At 42.2% G+C, this 19,310-nt stretch overlaps 2 protein-coding genes across 5 annotated transcripts in view; both read left to right on the top strand.

The window, feature by feature from the left end:
* LOC114647751 (mannose-binding protein C-like) overlaps positions 1-18,599 on the top strand; it is a 33,709-nt gene extending 15,110 nt beyond the window's left edge. The window contains exons 3-6 of the mRNA XM_051924492.1: positions 3,454-3,585; positions 7,678-7,767; positions 12,102-12,185; positions 17,738-18,599. Coding sequence (XP_051780452.1) covers positions 3,454-3,585; positions 7,678-7,767; positions 12,102-12,185; positions 17,738-18,114 — 683 coding nt within the window. The 3' untranslated portion in view covers positions 18,115-18,599. The remainder of the gene's footprint in view (positions 1-3,453; positions 3,586-7,677; positions 7,768-12,101; positions 12,186-17,737) is intronic.
* LOC114647755 (mannose-binding protein A-like) overlaps positions 1-19,310 on the top strand; it is a 473,727-nt gene that overhangs the window by 52,177 nt on the left and 402,240 nt on the right. Inside the window, exon 6 of one of the 4 annotated variants that reach the window (XR_007934380.1) lies at positions 18,491-18,599. The exons of the other annotated variants lie outside the window; for them this stretch is intronic. The gene's annotated coding sequence lies outside the window, so the exon portion shown is untranslated. Of the gene's footprint in view, positions 1-18,490; positions 18,600-19,310 lie in introns of those variants that run through there. 4 annotated transcript variants of the gene reach the window in all.

Raw genomic sequence — 19,310 nt, 5'->3', positions numbered from 1 at the left:
GCCACCTCTTAATCTGCGTTTACTGTAAACGTCTGTGGACATCACCATGCACACTGTTGAAGTGAGGAGTACCCCGAGAATTTCCCCTACCAGCCCCAGGTTGTTGCAAGAGAATCCCTTGTTGGTCACAATTCCAGGACCACCCTGACATCCTTTTACAAGACCCCACCTGGCTAATCCCTTGTATGAAGGGATTTCTTGTTTAAATCAGGGTTTCTCCCCAGCTTATTTTTTCTTCATTTTTGATTGATTTGTAAAAAAGGCTGGTGTGTCTTCAAGGCGCTGAGTCACAGTCACGTGAAAGCCGTGGAGCGTGCAGGCAGCATGTGAGTTTGAGAGATGTACCACGTGAAAGCCGGAACTACTGGAGACCCCAGAGAAAGTTTAAGTTTGTACATTTGTTGACTAAATGTAAGTTCTTATGTACATGTTTAGAAGTTAAATGTTAAACGTTAGAGAGGAAACTGTTCTGAATTAATAGTCATGTTAATATTTTACGTTACTTAGTGTTTATTGTTTTTACCGTAAAAAAACATCAATTTCATTCAGTAAAACAGAGGATGTTTGTACTCAGTTTAATATAGACTCAGCCTGTAAATTATTGGGATATTTCATTAAATCTTTAAGAGATGTTGTGTATTAATAAGGATATAAACCTGTTACATTGTTGCATTGAGGTTGTAACTGCAAATACCTTACGGTGATAGTGTGTAGCTATAGTGCCATCTATTGGACGTTTTCTGTATTGCATACTGAAACAATATCTTCTTCTCCTTCTTTCGACTGCTCCTGTTAAGGGTTGCCACAGCGGATCATCTTCTTCCATATCTTTCTGTCTTCATCATCTTGTTCTGTCGTTCACCCATCACCTGCATGTCCTCTCTCACCACATCCATAAACCTTCTCTTAGGCCTTCCTCTTTTCCTCTTCCCTGGTAGCTCTATCCTTAGCATCCTTCTGCCAATATACCCCTCATCTCTCCTCTTCACATGTCCAAACCAACGCAATCTCGCCTCTCTGACTTTGTCTCCCAACCGTCCAACTTGAGCTGACCTTCTAATGTCCTCATTTCTAATTCTGTCCATCCTCATCACACCCAATGCATATCTTAGCATCTTTAACACTGTCACCTCCAGCTCTGTCTCCTGCTGTCTGGTCAGTGCCACCATCTCCAGCCTATATAACATAGCGGGTCTCACTACAGTCCTGTAGACCTTCCCTTTCACTCTTGCTGATGCCCGTCTGTCACTAATCACTCCTGACACTCTTCTCCACCCATTCCACCCTGTGTGCACTCTCTTTTTCACTTCTCTTCCACAATCCACACTACTCTGTACTGTTGATCCCAAGTATTAAACTCATCCACCTTCGCCAACTATACTCCCTGCATCCTCGCCATTCCACTGACCTCCCTCTCATTCACACACATGTATTCTGTCTTGTTCCTACTGACCTTCATTCCTCTCCTTTCTAGAGCAGATCTCCACCTCTCCAAGGTTTCCTCAACCTGCTCCCTACTCTCGCTACAGATCACAATGTCATCAGTAAACATCACAGTCCACGGGGACTCTTGTCTAATCTTGTCTGTCAACCTGTCCATCACCATTGCAAATAAGAAAAGGCTCAGAGCCGATCCCCGATGTAATCCCACCTTCACCTTGAATGCATCCATCACTCCTACCATAGACCTCACCACTGTCACACTTCCCTCGTACATATCCTGTACAGCTCTTACGTACTTCTCTGCCACTCCTGACTTTCTCATACAATACCACAGCTCCTCTCGAGGCCCCCTGTCATATGCTTTCTTCTGGTCAACAAAGACGCAATGCAACTCCTTCTGGCCTTCTCTAAACTTCTCCATCAACACCCTCAGAGCAAGCATTGCATCTGTGGTGCTCTTTCTTGGTACAAAACCATACTGCTGCTCACTAATCATCACCTCCCTTCTTATCTGAGCTTCCACTACTCTTTCCCATAACTTCATGCTGTGGCTCATCAATTTAAGACCCCTGTAGTTACTGCACTCCAAAACATCCCCCTTATTCTTAAATATCAGCACCAGTATACTTCTTCTCCACTCTTCAGGCATCCTCTCATTTTCTAAGATTTCATTAAACAATCTGGTTAAAAACTCCACTACCATCTCTCGTAAACACCTCCATGCTTCCACATTTATAAACAATATTTATAAATGTACTAGATGTTTAATTTTGTTGTTTGCCTTGTAAGAACCACACACTCACCTACCTAAACCAACATGTACAGCTGTTCTACCTCATGTGTATTTCTGGCATTTCAACATAAAAGCAATGTTCCTATAATGGTTGGATTAGTTCTTTTGTTCTAACCGACACTCCACTGCGACTACAGAGAACTGCAAGTCTGCCTTCTCACCTTCCTTTCCAATACTATTGTTTATCTAGATATTATTATTTGTTTATATGATTTATTTAGTTATGTATACTTGGTCAGTTTTACTTTATTTTCTGATTATTTATTTTCAATGTTAATAATCCCTGCGGTGGGCTGGCGCCCTGCTTGGGGTTTGTTTCCTGCCTTGCGCCCTGTGTTGGCTGGGATTGGCTCCAGCAGACCCCCGTGACCCTGTAGTTAGGATATAGTGGGTTGGATAATGGATGGATGGATGTTAATAATCCTCTTCTCTGATGTTTCTTGTGTTTTGTGGTCGGGGCCATAGAAGGCGGGGCCACCATGAAGTCACTGCTAAGGACCCACACCCACAGTCTATAAAGGCAGGCTGGGAAAGCGAGTTCCTTGCGGTTAACCTGAATACACTTTGGTGGAAGAGAGTTTTTTGTCTTTTTTGGTTTGCTGGAAATTTTTTCTCTCTTTGGATTTCAATTATTGGCTTTTGTATTGGGAATTTTGCCTTTGTTCTATTTTAGATTATTGTAATATTTTTCCATTTTTGCCCAATAAATCCTTTTTAAAATCCTTTTAGTTGCCCTTTCTTACACAAGCCAGGGTTTTGTGGTAATCCCTTCCTTTGTGGGACATTTTCAATATTTTCTCTAAATTTTTCCATCATGTTAGCACTTTCGAAGCCACATCCCCTTTTTTTCCCAACCGTTGGAGTAGGCAGGCAGGCTGCCTGGGAGTGATCTTTATCTGGGCAGGCTAGGGGGGAGTCTGGCCTGTTTTTTTGCTCAGTTCAGGGTGTTGCTTCGGCCATTTGTGTAACGCAATCACAACGGAGTGGTGGCTCTGAGGCTAGGGATCTGCACTGGCAATCGGAAGGTTGCCGGTTCGAGTCTCGTAAATGCCAATAGGGACTCTGCTCTGTTGTGCCCTTGAGCAGGGCCCTTAACCTACAATTTCTGGGCGCTTTGAGTAGTGAGAAAAACACTATATAAATACAAAGAATATTATTAACAAGATGCAGCTGGTCATATCCCCTTGTCTCACCAAAGATCCTGTGTTTCTCTACAGGTGAAAGAGTAGTAGGTCCACCTGGGAAAGCTGGCCCTGCAGGTCAAAATGGGGTGAAAGGTGAACAAGGGCCTAAAGGCGAAAAGGGCCAAGTAGGACAAAAGGGTGACCCTGGAGCTGTTGGCATCCCAGGTAAGAAGAATCTTAGCATCCTGGCCTGTTATGAAATTGAATCTTAGTAAAATGTGTGGTAATGGAGATGCTCAATATTGCTGTGGCAGGAAGAGCGACATGTCAACAGCCCCATATTGTAAGGAGACACATAAGAACAATTAGAAGTTGCATACATTTAACTGGGATTTTAGTCTTTGGTCAATATAAAAAATCCAAAATGTCCAAGTGAAAACTACACTTTATAGAAGGTAAAAGACATTGTATTCAATAGGGATTAAAGACTCAGGGTCACAGAGACAACAGAAGGAGTTTTAGTGTAGTGTCCAGGTTTTGCCATCGTCAGGGGGCAGCTAACTGAAACTGTAGTGACCACACAAAGACATAGTCAAAAGGTGGGTAGAAGTTCTCAGCCAGAAAGCTGTCCTAGCTATCATCGACACAAACATCAAAGAATAAGAAAAGAGAACAGAGCTTTCATTTAAACAAATCTCATACCAACACAGGGACATTGTTTGTTACTATCTGCAATCTTGGATAATCAGGAAGTGCACGGAACTGACTTTTAAAATGTTGTGTTAATGACATTTCATATCGTGCATTCCCAGTCATCCCTGGATAGCAAAACCATGGCAACCATAAACAAACGTGCCAATGCTCAAAATAAACAATAATGGTATTGTGATGCCGTTCCTAAATATTGTTCATATTAGGATTTAATTGCCAAATTGATATCCAAGTTAAAGTGTTAACACTGCTATGAATGGGATTTTAAGGAAGTACTATTACATACCTCGGGTCTTTAGTGACCCGGTTTATTTACATAAAAATTAAGCCATAACTAGCCATAACTACACAAACATTTATGTCTGAATACTGCAGTGATCAAATGTGTAGCTTGCCCAGTGATACTGAATATATGTACCACCTTCTGTGTTTTTCACACTTTCTGTAAGAAGCTGTTTTAAGTAATGTGGCTGTGTGCAGTTACTGCAACCCCGACTTCACCTTCATTCTCCTCTACAGTTTTCTGCACATAACGTTCAGGATTTGATGGCACCAGAAGTATCACTCTGCACTGCCTTACTCTGTTGTTCATCATTTGTCACCTGTTTGTCTACCTTTGAGTGTCTCTCTGACTTGTCATCTGCCATCCACAATGAGACCCTTTCAGGAGCTTGCTGTGCTGATTAAGGATGTGGAATTAATTTTGTCTCTTATCTGTCTGAACTTGTAAATTCCTAAATAAAAGGCAACGAGACAGAAATGCAACTGTAATGAACAGATGTGGACAAATTTGTTGGTCCCATTACAGTTCATTGAAAAAGTGATGGCATGAAAAGCAATCGTCCCCTGTGTACCTGCATGCCTTTGATGTGCCATCAAGTAAAGCAAAGCAAGCGTGACAAGAGATCAAGTACTGCTTATTATACAAAGACATTGTAAAATGGCCTGGACACCTAGGGCAGATCCTAAATAATTGGATTTGAGTGATTTTTCAAACTATCTGTTTTCTTGAATTCACATCATGCACATGTCTCCAATTGTGTAATCAATTATTTAGCTGATTTAAAAATAGAAAAGTCAACACTCTGCTGTTTGGTGTCATTGTGTGTCCTAGAAAAAGAAAAGGAAAGAGTTGTCTGAGGAGATCAGAAAGAAAATGATAGACAAGCATGTGAAATGCAAAGGCTTGAAGACCATCATCTCTAAGCAGCTTGACGTTCCTGTGACAACAGCTGCAATTATTATTGAGAAGTTGAGGGTCCATGGGACTGTAGCCAACCTTCCTGAATGCGACCGCAAGAGGAAAATCAACCCTAGAATGGGCAGAAGGATCATGAGAATAGCAGACAAAAAGCCAAAGACAACTTCCAAAGAGATATTAGCTGAACTCCAAGGTCGAGGTCCATCAGTGTCTGATCACGTCATCTGTTGCTTTCTGAGACCCAAAGAGGACCCTAACTGTTGAAAGACAAACATAAAAAAACTACACTGGAAATTGCTAAAATACATATTGATAAGCCACAATAATTCTTCATGGAGAATGTCCTTTGAACAGATGAAACAAAATTGTCCACAGACAAAAAACAAAGAATTCAAAGAAAAGAATACCAGGCCTACTGTGAAACATGGAGAAAACACGAAACATGGCTCACAATTTGAAAACATGACACATAACTGTACAGCTGCATATTGCTCTCACACCATCAGTAAGTTTGTTGACAACACAATGGTGATGGGTCTCATTTACAGTGGGGATGAGTCACCTTACAGAATGGAGAAACGATGGCAGTCAGACAGGTGCAAGTGCAACAATCTGTCTTTTAATGTGGACAATACAAAAAGGATGATTGTTGACTTAAGAAAAGACTGTGCTGTCTACACCCCACTGTACATCAAGGACTCTGTGGTGGAATTGGTTAACAGCATCACATTCCTTGGTGTACTCCTGGAAGCTGACCTCACCTTGTCCATTAACACCACCTTCATGGCCAAGAATGTGCAGCAGTATCTCCAATTCCTTTGGTGGCTGCCTACCTACCCCCCATTCTTACCACATTTTACGGGGCGCCATTGAGAGTGTTCTGACCAGCTGCATCACTGTCTGCTTTGGGAACTGCAGTGTCTCTGATCATAATGTCCTACAATGGCTAGTGCAGACAGAAGAACAGATCATTGGGACTTCTGTGCCTCCCATTAAAGAGATTTTTATTAGGTGTTACAGCCACAAAGTCTACAGCATTGTGATGGACTTCTATCCATCCTTCCCATTGACTCTTTGTCCCACTTCCATCTGGCAGAAGTTTCTGTAGCATCTGAGACAGGTTCAGCTTTTACTCTTCGGTGGTCAGGACTCTGAACTCTGTGCTGCCCCCCTGCCCTTAGATATGCTCCCAGTAGTACATTTGTTACAATTGTTCTTTTTTATCTATCTATCTATCTATCTATCTATCTATCTATCTATCTATCTATCTATCTATCTATCTATCTATCTATCTATCTATCTATCTATCTATCTATCTATCTATCTATCTATCTATCTATCTATCTATCTATCTATCTATCTATCTTGTATAGTATAGTATAGTATACTATAGTTCCTTACTTGTCTTGTACTGGTCCTGTGTGTGGACAGTAGAGGGCACTCCAGCTCCCCAAACCCAACACAAAAGACACAGGACAAAAGTTAAAGGCACAAAGAGTATTTTTATTCTCTGGAAAACTCTTCACAAGTGTTTCCCACCACCACAGCCACCAATATATGAAGGATACAGCACACAGTGTCTCCTCTCTTTCTTTCTTTCTTTCTTTCTTTCTTTCTTTCTTTCTTTCTTTCTTTCTTCTTGTGCTCTCTTTCCTCATCCCTCCATCATTCTCTTTCTTTCTTTCTTTCTTTCTTTCTTTCTTTCTTCTTTCTTTCTTTCTTTCTTTCTTTCTTTCCCTTCTCTTCTCCTCCCAGCAAGCTTCATCCATCTTCCACCCGACTCTAGCTTACCTCTGTGAGGCCAGCAAGTCCTCATATATTCACCAACCTGGAAGTGCTTCTGCTCTTCCATCCATATGATCTGTAAGCACTTCTGGGTAATGCGGCATTCCCATTCCATCAGTCTCCGCGATCTTTGCAGCGTCCCCCTGGCAGCACCCATGGTTCCCAACAGGGCTGAGATAAAGCACTCCAAGTCCCATGATGCCCTGTGGGAATCCAGGGTACTGCTACAGACCAGGGGAAGTGCCATCTAGCGTTCTGGGGGAGGCAGTGCCTTAAAAAAGCTGCCTTTCCCCATCCTTCCATCTCTCTGGCATCCCGGCCAGGTTGGGCTGCCGGCCGTCCCTTACATTTGATTATGTATGTGTTGTCCTTTGGACCTGAGGACGATTATTTAATGTCACTGTATGCCACAATACGATGTATGGATGGTATGATAATAAATCTATTTGACTTGACTTACAGTATAAGCCTGTGCTCAGCTATCTAATACCAGCTTAGAAGTGCCACAGCAGGACAAAGGGATAAAGTAGTTGAAAAGGAAAAAGCTTTATTTTGCTTTTACTCCCTGACATTTGTATTGACAAGTTCTCAACTAACCCTCTGGCATCTTTGTTTTCCAGGGAGAATTGGAGTACAGGGCCATCCTGGGATCAATGGACCTCCAGGTCCATCGGGAACGAAAGGGGACAAGGGATATCCTGGACTCCCAGGTAGGCAGTCATGTAACCTAGGAAGTGTCTTGGATAAGCCACAGGGTGCCATACATGGAAGAACAAACAGGAGACAATTAAAGCTTCCATGCAATTAAAGCCATCTTCCTTAAATTGCACAACTTGATACAGACTTGTTGGTCTGATCCTGGGGACACAATGTGTTTTATCAGAGACTTGCAACTGCAAAAATAAACGGACAAATTGTAGAAAGTACAAAACTCAACACGTGGGCGACAGGAACGTCAATTATAAATACAAGCTAGGAGACAACGAACTAAAGGCAGCAAACTTCGAGAAGCATTTAGGGATTTATGTTGACTCAACCTTTTTCATCATCTGCAAGCAATTGAAAAGGCAAATAAAACATATTAGGTTATATCATAAAAATGTTGAATATAAACCAAGAGACATTATGCTTAGAATATAAAACACACTACTAAGACCACTTCTGGAATATTGTGAGCAGTTCTGGCCACCACATTATAAGAAAGACATAGCAGCACTTGAAGCTGTACAGAGGAAAGTGACCAAGGACATGTCCTACATATGTTCCTAACCCTAACCCTAAACCAGTTTAGTCTCGAGCAGAGTTTACTGCATGGGGACCTCATCCAGGTTCTTCAAAATATTCAAAGGCATTGATAAAGCAGATCCAGCAACATTCTCCCAGCTTAGGGGTGAATCAGGTACTCGAGGACATCAGTGGAAATGAAGGGCAAGTGCATTTAAAACAAGTCAGTAAGAACTTCTTTATGCAAAGAGTTGTTGGAATCTGGAAAAAAACTACCAAGAACATGGAGTCAAAGCAGAAACCTTGACAACCTTTAAGAAGAATATGGAGGAGATGTTGGGCCAGCTGAGCTGTTTGCTAAACAAACAAGCTCGATGGACTGCATGGTCTCCTCTCATTTATCACATTTTTTATATTCTTATGTTCTAGGTTGATAATTTCCCAAGGGGAAATTAAAATTATACACAAAATCATAAAAATTACATAGTAAACATTATAATAAATATCCTTATCATATAGCATAATAAAGAGCTGCTGCTGTCAATAAGAGGCTCATAGACGGCTATAAGATGAGGCTGACCTGCTCAGATTGTACCACAGGTTTATATTTAAAGTCATCGATTGTTAGATAGAGAAGGTCTTCCTTGTTCTGTCCAAGAATGGAATGTGTTGATTGATAAAGTTTTCCTTGTTTGAAGCCAACAGCATTCAGAAAGATTGATCATTAATATTAAGTGCAAAAGAATCCCAAACCATGTAAGTCTCGAAGAGTTCCAAAAATGTCCACTAGAGGGGGAAGTTTCCTTAAAAAAGCCCAGGCTAGTGACATGGAAGGCCACCTGCAATCCTTATAAATAAAAAGATTTATTTCTCAATAGAATATGCTGAACCAAAAGTGTCTTGTTCAAAAAGCGGACGCCTAATCTTAAATTGTCCTTCCTGTTGTTTGTCTTAGACTGGCCTGCCCCTACTACAAACCCTGAACTTAAGGTTCATGGGGGTAAGGCCAGGTACACCAGGGTCCCTAATCTTAAAATTGATACGAGGGGCCTAATCTTAAAATAGTGTAAGGTTGCCTGATCTTAAAGTTGAACCCTGGTGTATAATGGTGTCCACTTTTTGAACAAAACCCCAAAAAGCCAGCTCTGTGGAGCACAAAAAGGTAAAACGGAGTTGCCGGAAACTCAAGAAAATTCAAGAGTTAGGATTCTGGGGTCATTTTTCAAACTATTCACGGGTTATTTTCTGGCTCTAGTATTGAGTTGCATATCGTTACAGGAGTTTTCAATACTGAGGAATCTGATGAAATCGTTTGGTTTTCTATTTAATGCTTTTTTTTATGTGGGCTGTTTTCCACCGCCATTTTGTTTTTTGTTCAGCTGTGTGAAAATGCCAGTTTTTTTCCCAGTAAAAGGAGTGTGGCTTCAAAGGTTGTGATCCTGTCAGTTTATTTCTCATTAGGATAAAAGGGACATTCTAGGTTCACTTCCTTATTCGCGTAGCCGTTCTAATTTCATTAATTCATGTTTGATTTCTTACTGATTTTGAACTCTGCAGTCCTTTTTGTCCTTGTTCTTGTCTTGCGGTTTATGTTCATCTCGTTCAGACCCTTACTTCAATTATATTTTTATTTATACTCGTTGTCATTTTCACTTGACCTCTGGGAAGAATACAAAGAAAGTCCCAGTATAGAATCCAGAAAGAAGTCAACAACAGAACATAAAGTCAAAAATGCAATAAGAACAAGCAAAAGAGATGATAAACACTCACCAACTCCATAGCGCATTCAGAACGAACTGCCAGGAACTGTGGGAAATCCTCATCATACAGAGGTGAGGGCAGTCCGTGGCGGTGATGGGCAGGTGGTCCCGCCTCTTGTAGAACAACCCACAACAGACAAGGCACATAACAAAGGTTCAGAGATAAAATTAAAATTAACAATAGTGCTGTGACGAGTCCCCCCACAGGTGTGGCGGGCCTGTGGTGGGGAAGGCCCGGTTGGCACCCCAACATTTTGCCACACTGGTTGATGACAGGTGATGTTCAAACAGAGTTGCACTTGTGGAAGACAGGGCTCTTGACCAATGAATGAAGAGGAGTAGTGAAAACACATTGCCTGTCCGTACACTACTCTGATTTCTTCAACACTCTGCATCACAAAGGCAACTCTTCCTTCTGCTTGAGACAATATGGCTAAAGTTTTGAATTTCTTTCATCAAGCATTGCTGTTGAGCTTACTTCATTAATATTTTTATTTATACCCATTGTCATTTTCACCTGACCTCTGGGCAGAATGCATAGAAAGTCCTAGTACAGAATCCATTAAGAACGTCAACAACAGAACATCCATCAATCCATTATCCAACCTGCTATATCCTGACTACAGGGTCACGGGGGTCTGCTGAAGCCAATCCCAGGGTGCAAGGCAGGAAACAAACCCCAGGCAGGGCGCCAGCCCACCACAGGGCACACACTAGGGACAATTTAGGGCTGCCAATGCACCTAACCTGCATGTTTTTGGATTGTGGGAGGAAACCGGAGCACCAGGAGCAAACCCATGCAGACACGGGGAAAACATGCAAACTCCACGCAGGGAGGACGCGGGAAGTGAACCCAGACCTCCTTACTGCAAGGCAGCAGCGCTACCAATGTGCCACCCCACAACAGAACATAAAGTCAAAAATGCAATAAGAACAAGCAAAAGAGATGATAAACACTCACCAACTCCGTAGCGCATTCAGAACGAACTGCCAAGAACTGTAAGAAATCCTCATCATACAGAGGTGAGGACAGTCCCTGGCAGTGATGGGCAGGTGGTCCCGCCTCTTGTAGAACAACCCACAACAGACAAGGTTCATAACAAAGGTTCAGAGATAAAATCTAAAGTAAAGAATAATGCTGTGACCAGTTTGGGGGCGGGGGGGGCATCTAGTGCTTGTCATTTTTGTTTTAAAACCCTTTTTTGAGTAAGTGGGAAGGCCCCCAACATTTCACCACAACGAGTTGATGACAGGTGATGTTCAGACAGGGTCGCCCTTCTGGAAGACAGGGTTCTTGACCAATGAATGAGGAGGAGAGGCAGAAACGCATTGCCTGTTCGTACACTACTCTGATTTCTTTTACACCCTGCATCACAAATGCAACTCTTCCTTCTCCTTGAGTCAATATTGGTAAAGTTTTGAATTTCTTTCATCAAGCATTGCTGTTGAGCTGTTTTTGGGTGGACATCACAAACCCAGTGCATTTTCGGATTATCTCCATGTCTGGGGTATCACTTCATTTTGTGGCCTTTTCGCTTACATGACCTTCTCAATTGTTTTTTCGTGTATTCCTTTAGGTTTGTCTCTTCTCCTGCCTCTAAACAATGTGTTACTCAACACCCTTTCAGGTTTATCTCTTGTTTCCCATAGGACTGGCCATGTTTTCCCACCTGGCTCATAACACTGACCCTCACTTGTCTGACTATTCTTTTGGAAAATCCCCTGAACTTGTCTGCATGTCTTTCACTCAGAAGTAAACGCTGGGGAGATAAATCACCATGAAAACAAGAGTAGAATGTAACAGACCTCAGAGGGGCTTACTGTGGGGTTTTAATGATGTGATCTCCAAAGGCAACAGCAATGGAGGCTCACCTACAATATAAAAATTCACCTTATTAGACTCGGAATGCTCCAGATGTTTCTATTCACAATTAATGGCCGTGTTTCGAGTGCTTTCTTCTCACGCTCACATTCTTCCTTCATGACCCCAGTCAAGTTTACACACCTGCCTCATTGTCTGCTTTGCTCCACGGGTCAGCATGTCACTTTTTTCATTTCAGGACAGTCTGCTGACATGCGCCGCATCGCACAACTGGAAACAGAAATTCAAGCTTTGAAGACCACGATTTTCAATATTGAAAAACGTAAGTGTCACCTCCATCCGCTCACTTTTGATGGTGCAGACATCTGTCATTATTCAAAGGGAAATTTCAGATGGCACCTGTGGTGAAGTGTACTTAGGGGTCCGTGGCAGCATGTGTGTTTTTTAATAAAAAACGTGTGCTCAGGTTGTGGGGGTGGGTGGTGTAGGTGCATGAAGTTCTCGAATCCGTTGAATCATCACAGAGGGACTTGGACAGCAGACAGACTTGGGCAGATTTGTGGCAGATGAAATGTAATGTCAGTAAATGTAAAGAATTACACATAGGAAGTACACTGTGTATACAGTATAGAAGTACACTGTGTATACAAGTTTGAATACACAATGAGAGGTCTGAAAATCAAAAGTCCACCTAATTAGAAGGATTTAGGAGTCGTAGTGGACTCGACACTATCAACTGCCAGACAGTGTTCAGAACCTAACAGAATGTCAGATTATATAGCGCCTTGATGTGTGGAGTACAAGTCACAGGAGGTTCTGCTCAGTCTTTATAACACACTGGTGAGGCCTCATCTGGAGTCCTGTGTGCAGTTTTGGTCTCCAGGCTACAAAAAGGACATAACAGCACAAGAGAAGGTCCAGAGAAGAGCAACTAGGCTGATTAGAGGACTACAGAGGATGAGTTATGAGGAAAGATTAAAAGAGCCTTTACAGTTTAAATAAAAGAAGATTAAGAGGAGACCTGATTGAAGTGTTTAACATTATGAAGGGAGTTAGTGCTGTGGATCGAGACGGTGACTTTAAAATGAGTTCATCAAGAACACTTGGACACAGTTGGAAACTTAAGGGTGAATTTCGCAGCATAAGGAAGTTTTTCTTCACACGGAGAACCACAGACACACAGACTAAGTGACCAAGTAGTGTGTGGTGGATAGTAGGACTTTATGGACCTTCAAAACTCGACTTGATGTTATTTTAGAAAAATTAAATGGATTAGACTTGGTGAGCTTTGTTGGACTGAATGGCCTGTTCTCGCCCAGATTGTTCTAATGTTCTGGCCAAGCAGCCCTGGGGTGCTGATGAGAAAACTGGCTGAGTGCTGACTCACATGCAGATGTAGTAATCTGTGGCACTCCAGTGACTGTAATTAAGATGACTACGACCATTCCAGTATAAAAAGAGCCCAAGTAAAAGGAAGAGGGAGATCCTAGAAGAATGCTGCACTGGAATTTTAAAATGGAGGCAATGGGGCAAGGAGTACCACTGGAAACTGATAGCCTAAAAACATACCTTCTTGTGCTTCTTGTGTTCCCAATGCTTGTTTGTGACAACAAAAGCGAACTGGAAATAGTCATTTTTATCTTATATTCCAGATATTATTTTTTCTTGAGGTAAGGATGCATTTTCTGTTTGCTTGTTTAAGAGTAGTGACTTCATGGGAAGAGGTCTCACACAAATGCGGAAGTAAATCAACGCGATACAAAGCATGTGGTAGGAAATGTTTACTGTGATTTCATCTTTCAAAAGGAAACTGCAGCCCAGACAGTTAAATGTCAATCCGGAGGAAGACAACTTCTGAGGTAGCGCACACAACTGGTCTTCTTTTACAATGGCTAGACCTCATAATATTAGTGTGATTTTGTTTGAAAATGACATGCATAAGCTATTTTACCACATGCTTGGTAACTTTCTTGGCTTGAAAAAATGGACGTACTTGGTAGGTTTTTAAGCTTTTATTTCACGGTGGTGCCCCATGCCCAATAGCCTCCTTTATAAAGCACCAGTGTGGGCAAGATATTTTAAAAAATGTATAGAAAACACTTGACTTTAGAACACAATTTTGTGAATGTCACACATGCATGTCCGAGGGTGACTTTCCAGGCTCATACCACTCAATGACACAAGAGGGCGCAATCACTAACTCTCTTATCACTCTTAACACTCTCAGCTCAGGGGCATTTGACCACGTCTCTTTAAGTCAGGCTAAAATAACAAGGTGCTCCTGAAAGGTGGCATCTCATTCAGGAGATGACGTACCCGCATTCTGAAGGTCCCACCCTGTGCCAAGACCACTCTTCAGAGCCTATGGATTGAAAGCCAATGGCTAACGGATTCTTTTCTTGACCCTTTGTGCTATCAGGCATTTGTTATTATTAGTTCTTGTTCTTTGCATGTACCGTATATACTCACGTATAAGTCGGGTCTTGAAACCTGAAAAATTGATCATAAAATCAGACCCTGACTTATACGCCCGTTCAAAAATGTGATACTTAATTTTTTTTTTTTTTACATCTTCTTGCCTCCTTGTAATCGGAATATAAGTTTAATGTCACTGTGCCCTGTGCAAATATTATATAGTACATCTGGAAAGTATTCCCAGCGCATCACTTTTTCCACATTTTGTTATGTTACAGCCTTATTCCAAAATGGATTCAATTCATTTTTTTCCTCAGAATTCTACACACAACACCCCATAATGACAACGTGAAAAAAGTTTACTTGAGGTTTTTGCAAATTTATTAAAAATAAAAAAATTGATAAAGCACATGTACATAAGTATTCACAGCCTTTGCCATGAAGCTCAAAATTGAACTCAGGTGCATCCTGTTTCTCCTGATCATCCTTGAGACGTTTCTGCAGCTTCATTGGAGTCCACCTGTGGTAAATTCAGTTGATTGGACATGATTTGGAAAGGCACACACCTGTCTATAGAAGGTCCCACAGTTGACAGTTCATGTCAGAGCACAACCAAGCATGAAGTCAAAGGAATTGTCTGTAGACCTCCGAGACAGGATTGTCTCGAGGCACAAATCTGGGGAAGGTTACAGAAAAATTTCTGCTGCTTTGAAGGTCCAAATGAGCACAGTGGCCTCCATCATCCGTAAGTGGAAGAAGTTCGAAACCACCAGGACTCTTCCTAGAGCTGGCCGGCCATCTAAACTGAGCGATCGGGGGAGAAGGGCCTTAGTCAGGGAGGTTACCAAGAACCCGATGGTCACTCTGTCAGAGCTCCAGAGAATCCTCTGTGGAGAGAGGAGAACCTTCCAGAAGGACAACCATCTCTGCAGCAATCCACCAATCAGGCCTGTATGGTAGAGTGGCCAGACGAAAGCCACTCCTTAGTAAAAGGCACATGGCAGCCCGCCTGGAGTTTGCCAAAAGGCACCTGTAGGACTCTCAGACCATGAGAAAGAAAATTCTCTGGTCTGATGAGACAAAGATTGAACTCTTTGATGTGAATGCCAGGCGTCACGTTTGGAGGAAACCTGGCACCATCCCTACAGTGAAGCATGGTGGTGGCAGCATCATGCTGTGGGGATGTTTTTCAGCTGCAGGGACTGGGAGACTAGTCAGGATAAAGGGAAAGATGACTGCAGCAATGTACAGAGACATCCTGGATGAAAACCTGCTCCAGAGCGCTCTTGACCTCAGACTGGGGCGACGGTTCATCTTTCAGCAGGACAATGACCCTAAGCACACAGCCAAGATATCAAAGGAGTGGCTTCAGGACAACTCTGTGAATGTCCTTGAGTGGCCCAGCCAGAGCCCAGACTTGAATCCGATTGACCATCTCTGGAGAGATCTTAAAATGGCTGTGCACCGACGCTTCCCATCCAACCTGATGGAGCTTGAGAGGTGCTGCAAAGAGGAATGGGCGAAACTGGCCAAGGATAGGTGTGTCAAGCTTGTGGCATCATATTCAACAAGACTTGAGGCTGTAATTGCTGCCAAAGGGGCATCGACAAAGTATTGAGCAAAGGCTGTGAATACTTATGGACATGGGATTTCTCAGTTTTTTTATTTTTAATAAATTTGCAAAAACCTCAAGTAAACTTTTTTCACGTTGTCATTATGGGGTGTTGTGTGTAGAATTCTGAGGAAAAAAATGAATTTAATCCATTTTGGAATAAGGCTGTAACATAACAAAATGTGGAAAAAGTGATGTGCTGGGAATACTTTCCGGATGCACTGTAAATCTGCTTCTTCTCACACGTACAGCTAAAGGCCAGATTTAACACACAGGGGCTCATCATTTACAACTGCTAGGCAAGCATTAGAAGACAACAAAGGGACAACTACCAAAATGGGCATTGTGGCTCTGTGTGACAGAGTCAGTATGAAATTGTATCGTCTCTTTGCCTTGTTTGGAATGGCATGATTTACCTAAGTGAGGGCCTGCACATGGAGAAAGGGTATAAAGCCTTGGAACAGTGCCCGGCACACCTTTGAAGCCGATGGACGGATGGGAGATAACGTCATCCGATCCTGAAAATCCTTCCACCGTAGTGACAGAAATGGCTCTACACAATGGCTTGTCGTGGCTTCCTCGTCTGTTATGCCACGTAAACTGTCATTAAAGAAAGCTAAGTTGTTTTCTCTTATGTGATTTCTTACCGCCGTATCACTATGGGAGGGATATCGCCTCTTTATAATATATCTATTTAGGTTCAGGTTACTTAAAATGCCGCAATTACAAAAGAACTTATTCCAACCAGGGAGAGGAAAGCACTCATCCAATCTCGCATCAGTTTCTCAGACACATCAAATTTTGTTGCAGCAGCGCAGTTACCAATTTCTTTCGCTACTTCAGCAACGTTTAATTTAAAACCAGCTTCATATTTTCTTCTGATCGAACGTTCCATCGTATTTAAGGGATGCTTTTACGATAAAGGTGTATAAGGGCGTGAGATACAAAAAACACAAATCAGTGCAAACGTCGCTTCAGAATATTTTGGGTATTACCGTGTGGTCACAACAGATAGACGGAGAGGTTAGGAGCACACGCTGATACAGCGCATTGCCGCACCCACATATAAAAAGACCATGTGCTCCATGGTTACTCTCTCAGGTGGGCGTTAGCATATCAGAACCTATTGGACCAATAGCATGAGTTTTCAGAATTCAACTTATACGACCGACATTATAAAATACCAGGAATTATACTGTAAAATCAAGTCCTGTCTTATCCGCGGGAGAACTTATCCACGAGTATGTACGGTATTTCTTTCGAGTCCTGTCCTCCCCTAGGCCAGCAACAGAAGAAATAACTTTGATTTCAAAAATACCAAACTTATCCTTTAAATCAGTCTTTCCCAATCGCTGGCATCAGTTTGTAGAAAATTTTTCTCTGTAGAAATGCCAGTTCGTGAAATGGCAGGCCTGACCATTATATGAGTGCTATAAATGCGAAAGTCCCCCAAAGTGCAAAATGTAAAGTCACCGGTTTGCTGAGCTCCTCCTGTGTTAACCCAGAATCATGTGATGATACGAGCCGCTTGTTTTAGACAAACCTGGAAGGACGATCACTCGTCATTAAAATGACTGGCTTGAAACTGCTTAGGGGGACAAATCAGAAGGACAATCAAGCATCACTAATTGAAATTTTGAAAGACTGACCAGCAAAAGAAGAAATTTCAAACCAATCAGGAGTGCGTTTCATTGTATTTCAGGTTGGCGCCCTCCTCTTGGACCTTTCTGTTTAATTTTCTTTTTTTTTTGTCATTGACCTCTAAATTGAGCCGAGTGTGGCATGACTTTTACAAACGAATGAATTTGCATTCAGCTGTGTAATTGTAATATTTAATATTTTCACAGGTATGCAGTTTATCTACTGGAGCAATCACGGCCAAAAGAGATTTGGCACCAAATATGACAAGCTAAAATTTGACGATGGAGTGAAGATCTGCAAGGAAGCCAGTGGAGAAATTGCAATGCCAGAAAATGCAGAAGAGAACGCGGCCTTAATGAAGCTTGTGAAACCTTCTGAGGCCGCATACCTCGGCCTGAATGACAGGTTGACAGAAGGCAGGTTTGAAGACGTCAGTGGGAATCGCGTGACATTCACAAACTGGAATTCAGGGCAGCCCAATAATTACAAAGGGAATGAGGACTGCTCTATAATAACATCTGATGGGATTTGGAATGACGTTCCATGTAGTCAGAGTTATACCATAATTTGTCAGTTTCGGTAAAATGGGATGGAAGGAAGTCCGATGTAGACGTAAGATGTCTGCACGTTTGTTCAGATATTTGTTCAGCACACTCTCTGTACAGCTTGTCATGAGTATTCAATGTCTTATTTCACACAGAGCTATGGTTGTTCTTGATTGTGTTTACACCTGCAGCGTGTCGCACCCTCTTCTACATTCTCACACGTCACTGTATCTGTGGGTACGCCTACTTCATCTGGTTTTCCTTCATTCGTCATTGACACTTTCAAGTCAACACTTGTGATCCTTTTAGATTTTTTTCTAATTTTTCAACAAATTTTGATTTTGTGAGACGGCCATGAAAACAAAATCAGCCGATTCAAGGACAAATCGAGAGAATCGTTCAACAGAAGCTGAGGTCAAACACCAAAGCAGAGATTGTTAAACTTTATCCTTGGGGTAAAAACAAGTTCAAATTCGTTAATAAATTCTTGATCGTAACCAGAATAAATCCTTATTTTTTTTTTTATTTTTACTATTCAGTGTGCATTTTTTAAGTGAAAGAGTTTCTTTGTTTTCACACAGTTTGGATTTGGAGTTTGAATTTGAAATAACTTGAACTTGACTTTACACCATGTGTGATTCACATGCCTAGCAACAAGTAGCATTGCAATAACAAAATGACGGCGACCATTGTGAAAGATAGAGGCACTGTCGACCCCTCGAACATCAGACACCAGATAAAAATCCAATTATTATTTATTTTATAATAATAATGTGCACCAAGCACCCTTCTCTCCACAATACTCATACAAATCAATAACCAATCACCAATCCTCCTCTCCCAGACGCGTTGCCAGCCTTCCACCCAGCTCAGCTCAACGTCTGGGCTTTCCCATAGTCCTTTTATACTCCCCGACCCGGAAGTGGCTCCAGCCCAGCAGTCCATGAGTCCCTATCACTTCCGGGTCAGATTAAAAGTCCTTTTTCTTCACCCAGGAAGTACTTTGTCCCCTTTGTCCACGTGACTCTGACGTACTTCCTGGCCGTAAGGCAAATAATCTCTGTGCCTCCCTACAGCGTCCTCTAGCGGGCCCCAAGGTATCCAACAGGGCTGAGAATAAAAACTACATTGTCCAGTATTCCCTGCTGGCATTCGGGGCACCTCCATGCTGCAGGAAGGGCTCCACCTAGCGGCCTGGGGGTGTTGGCCGGGATGACATCCCGGCCATATCCCA

Source organism: Erpetoichthys calabaricus, chromosome 3 (assembly GCF_900747795.2).
Source record: "Erpetoichthys calabaricus chromosome 3, fErpCal1.3, whole genome shotgun sequence".
NCBI lineage: Eukaryota > Metazoa > Chordata > Cladistia > Polypteriformes > Polypteridae > Erpetoichthys > Erpetoichthys calabaricus.
This window is presented reverse-complemented; position numbering and strand designations above follow the sequence as displayed.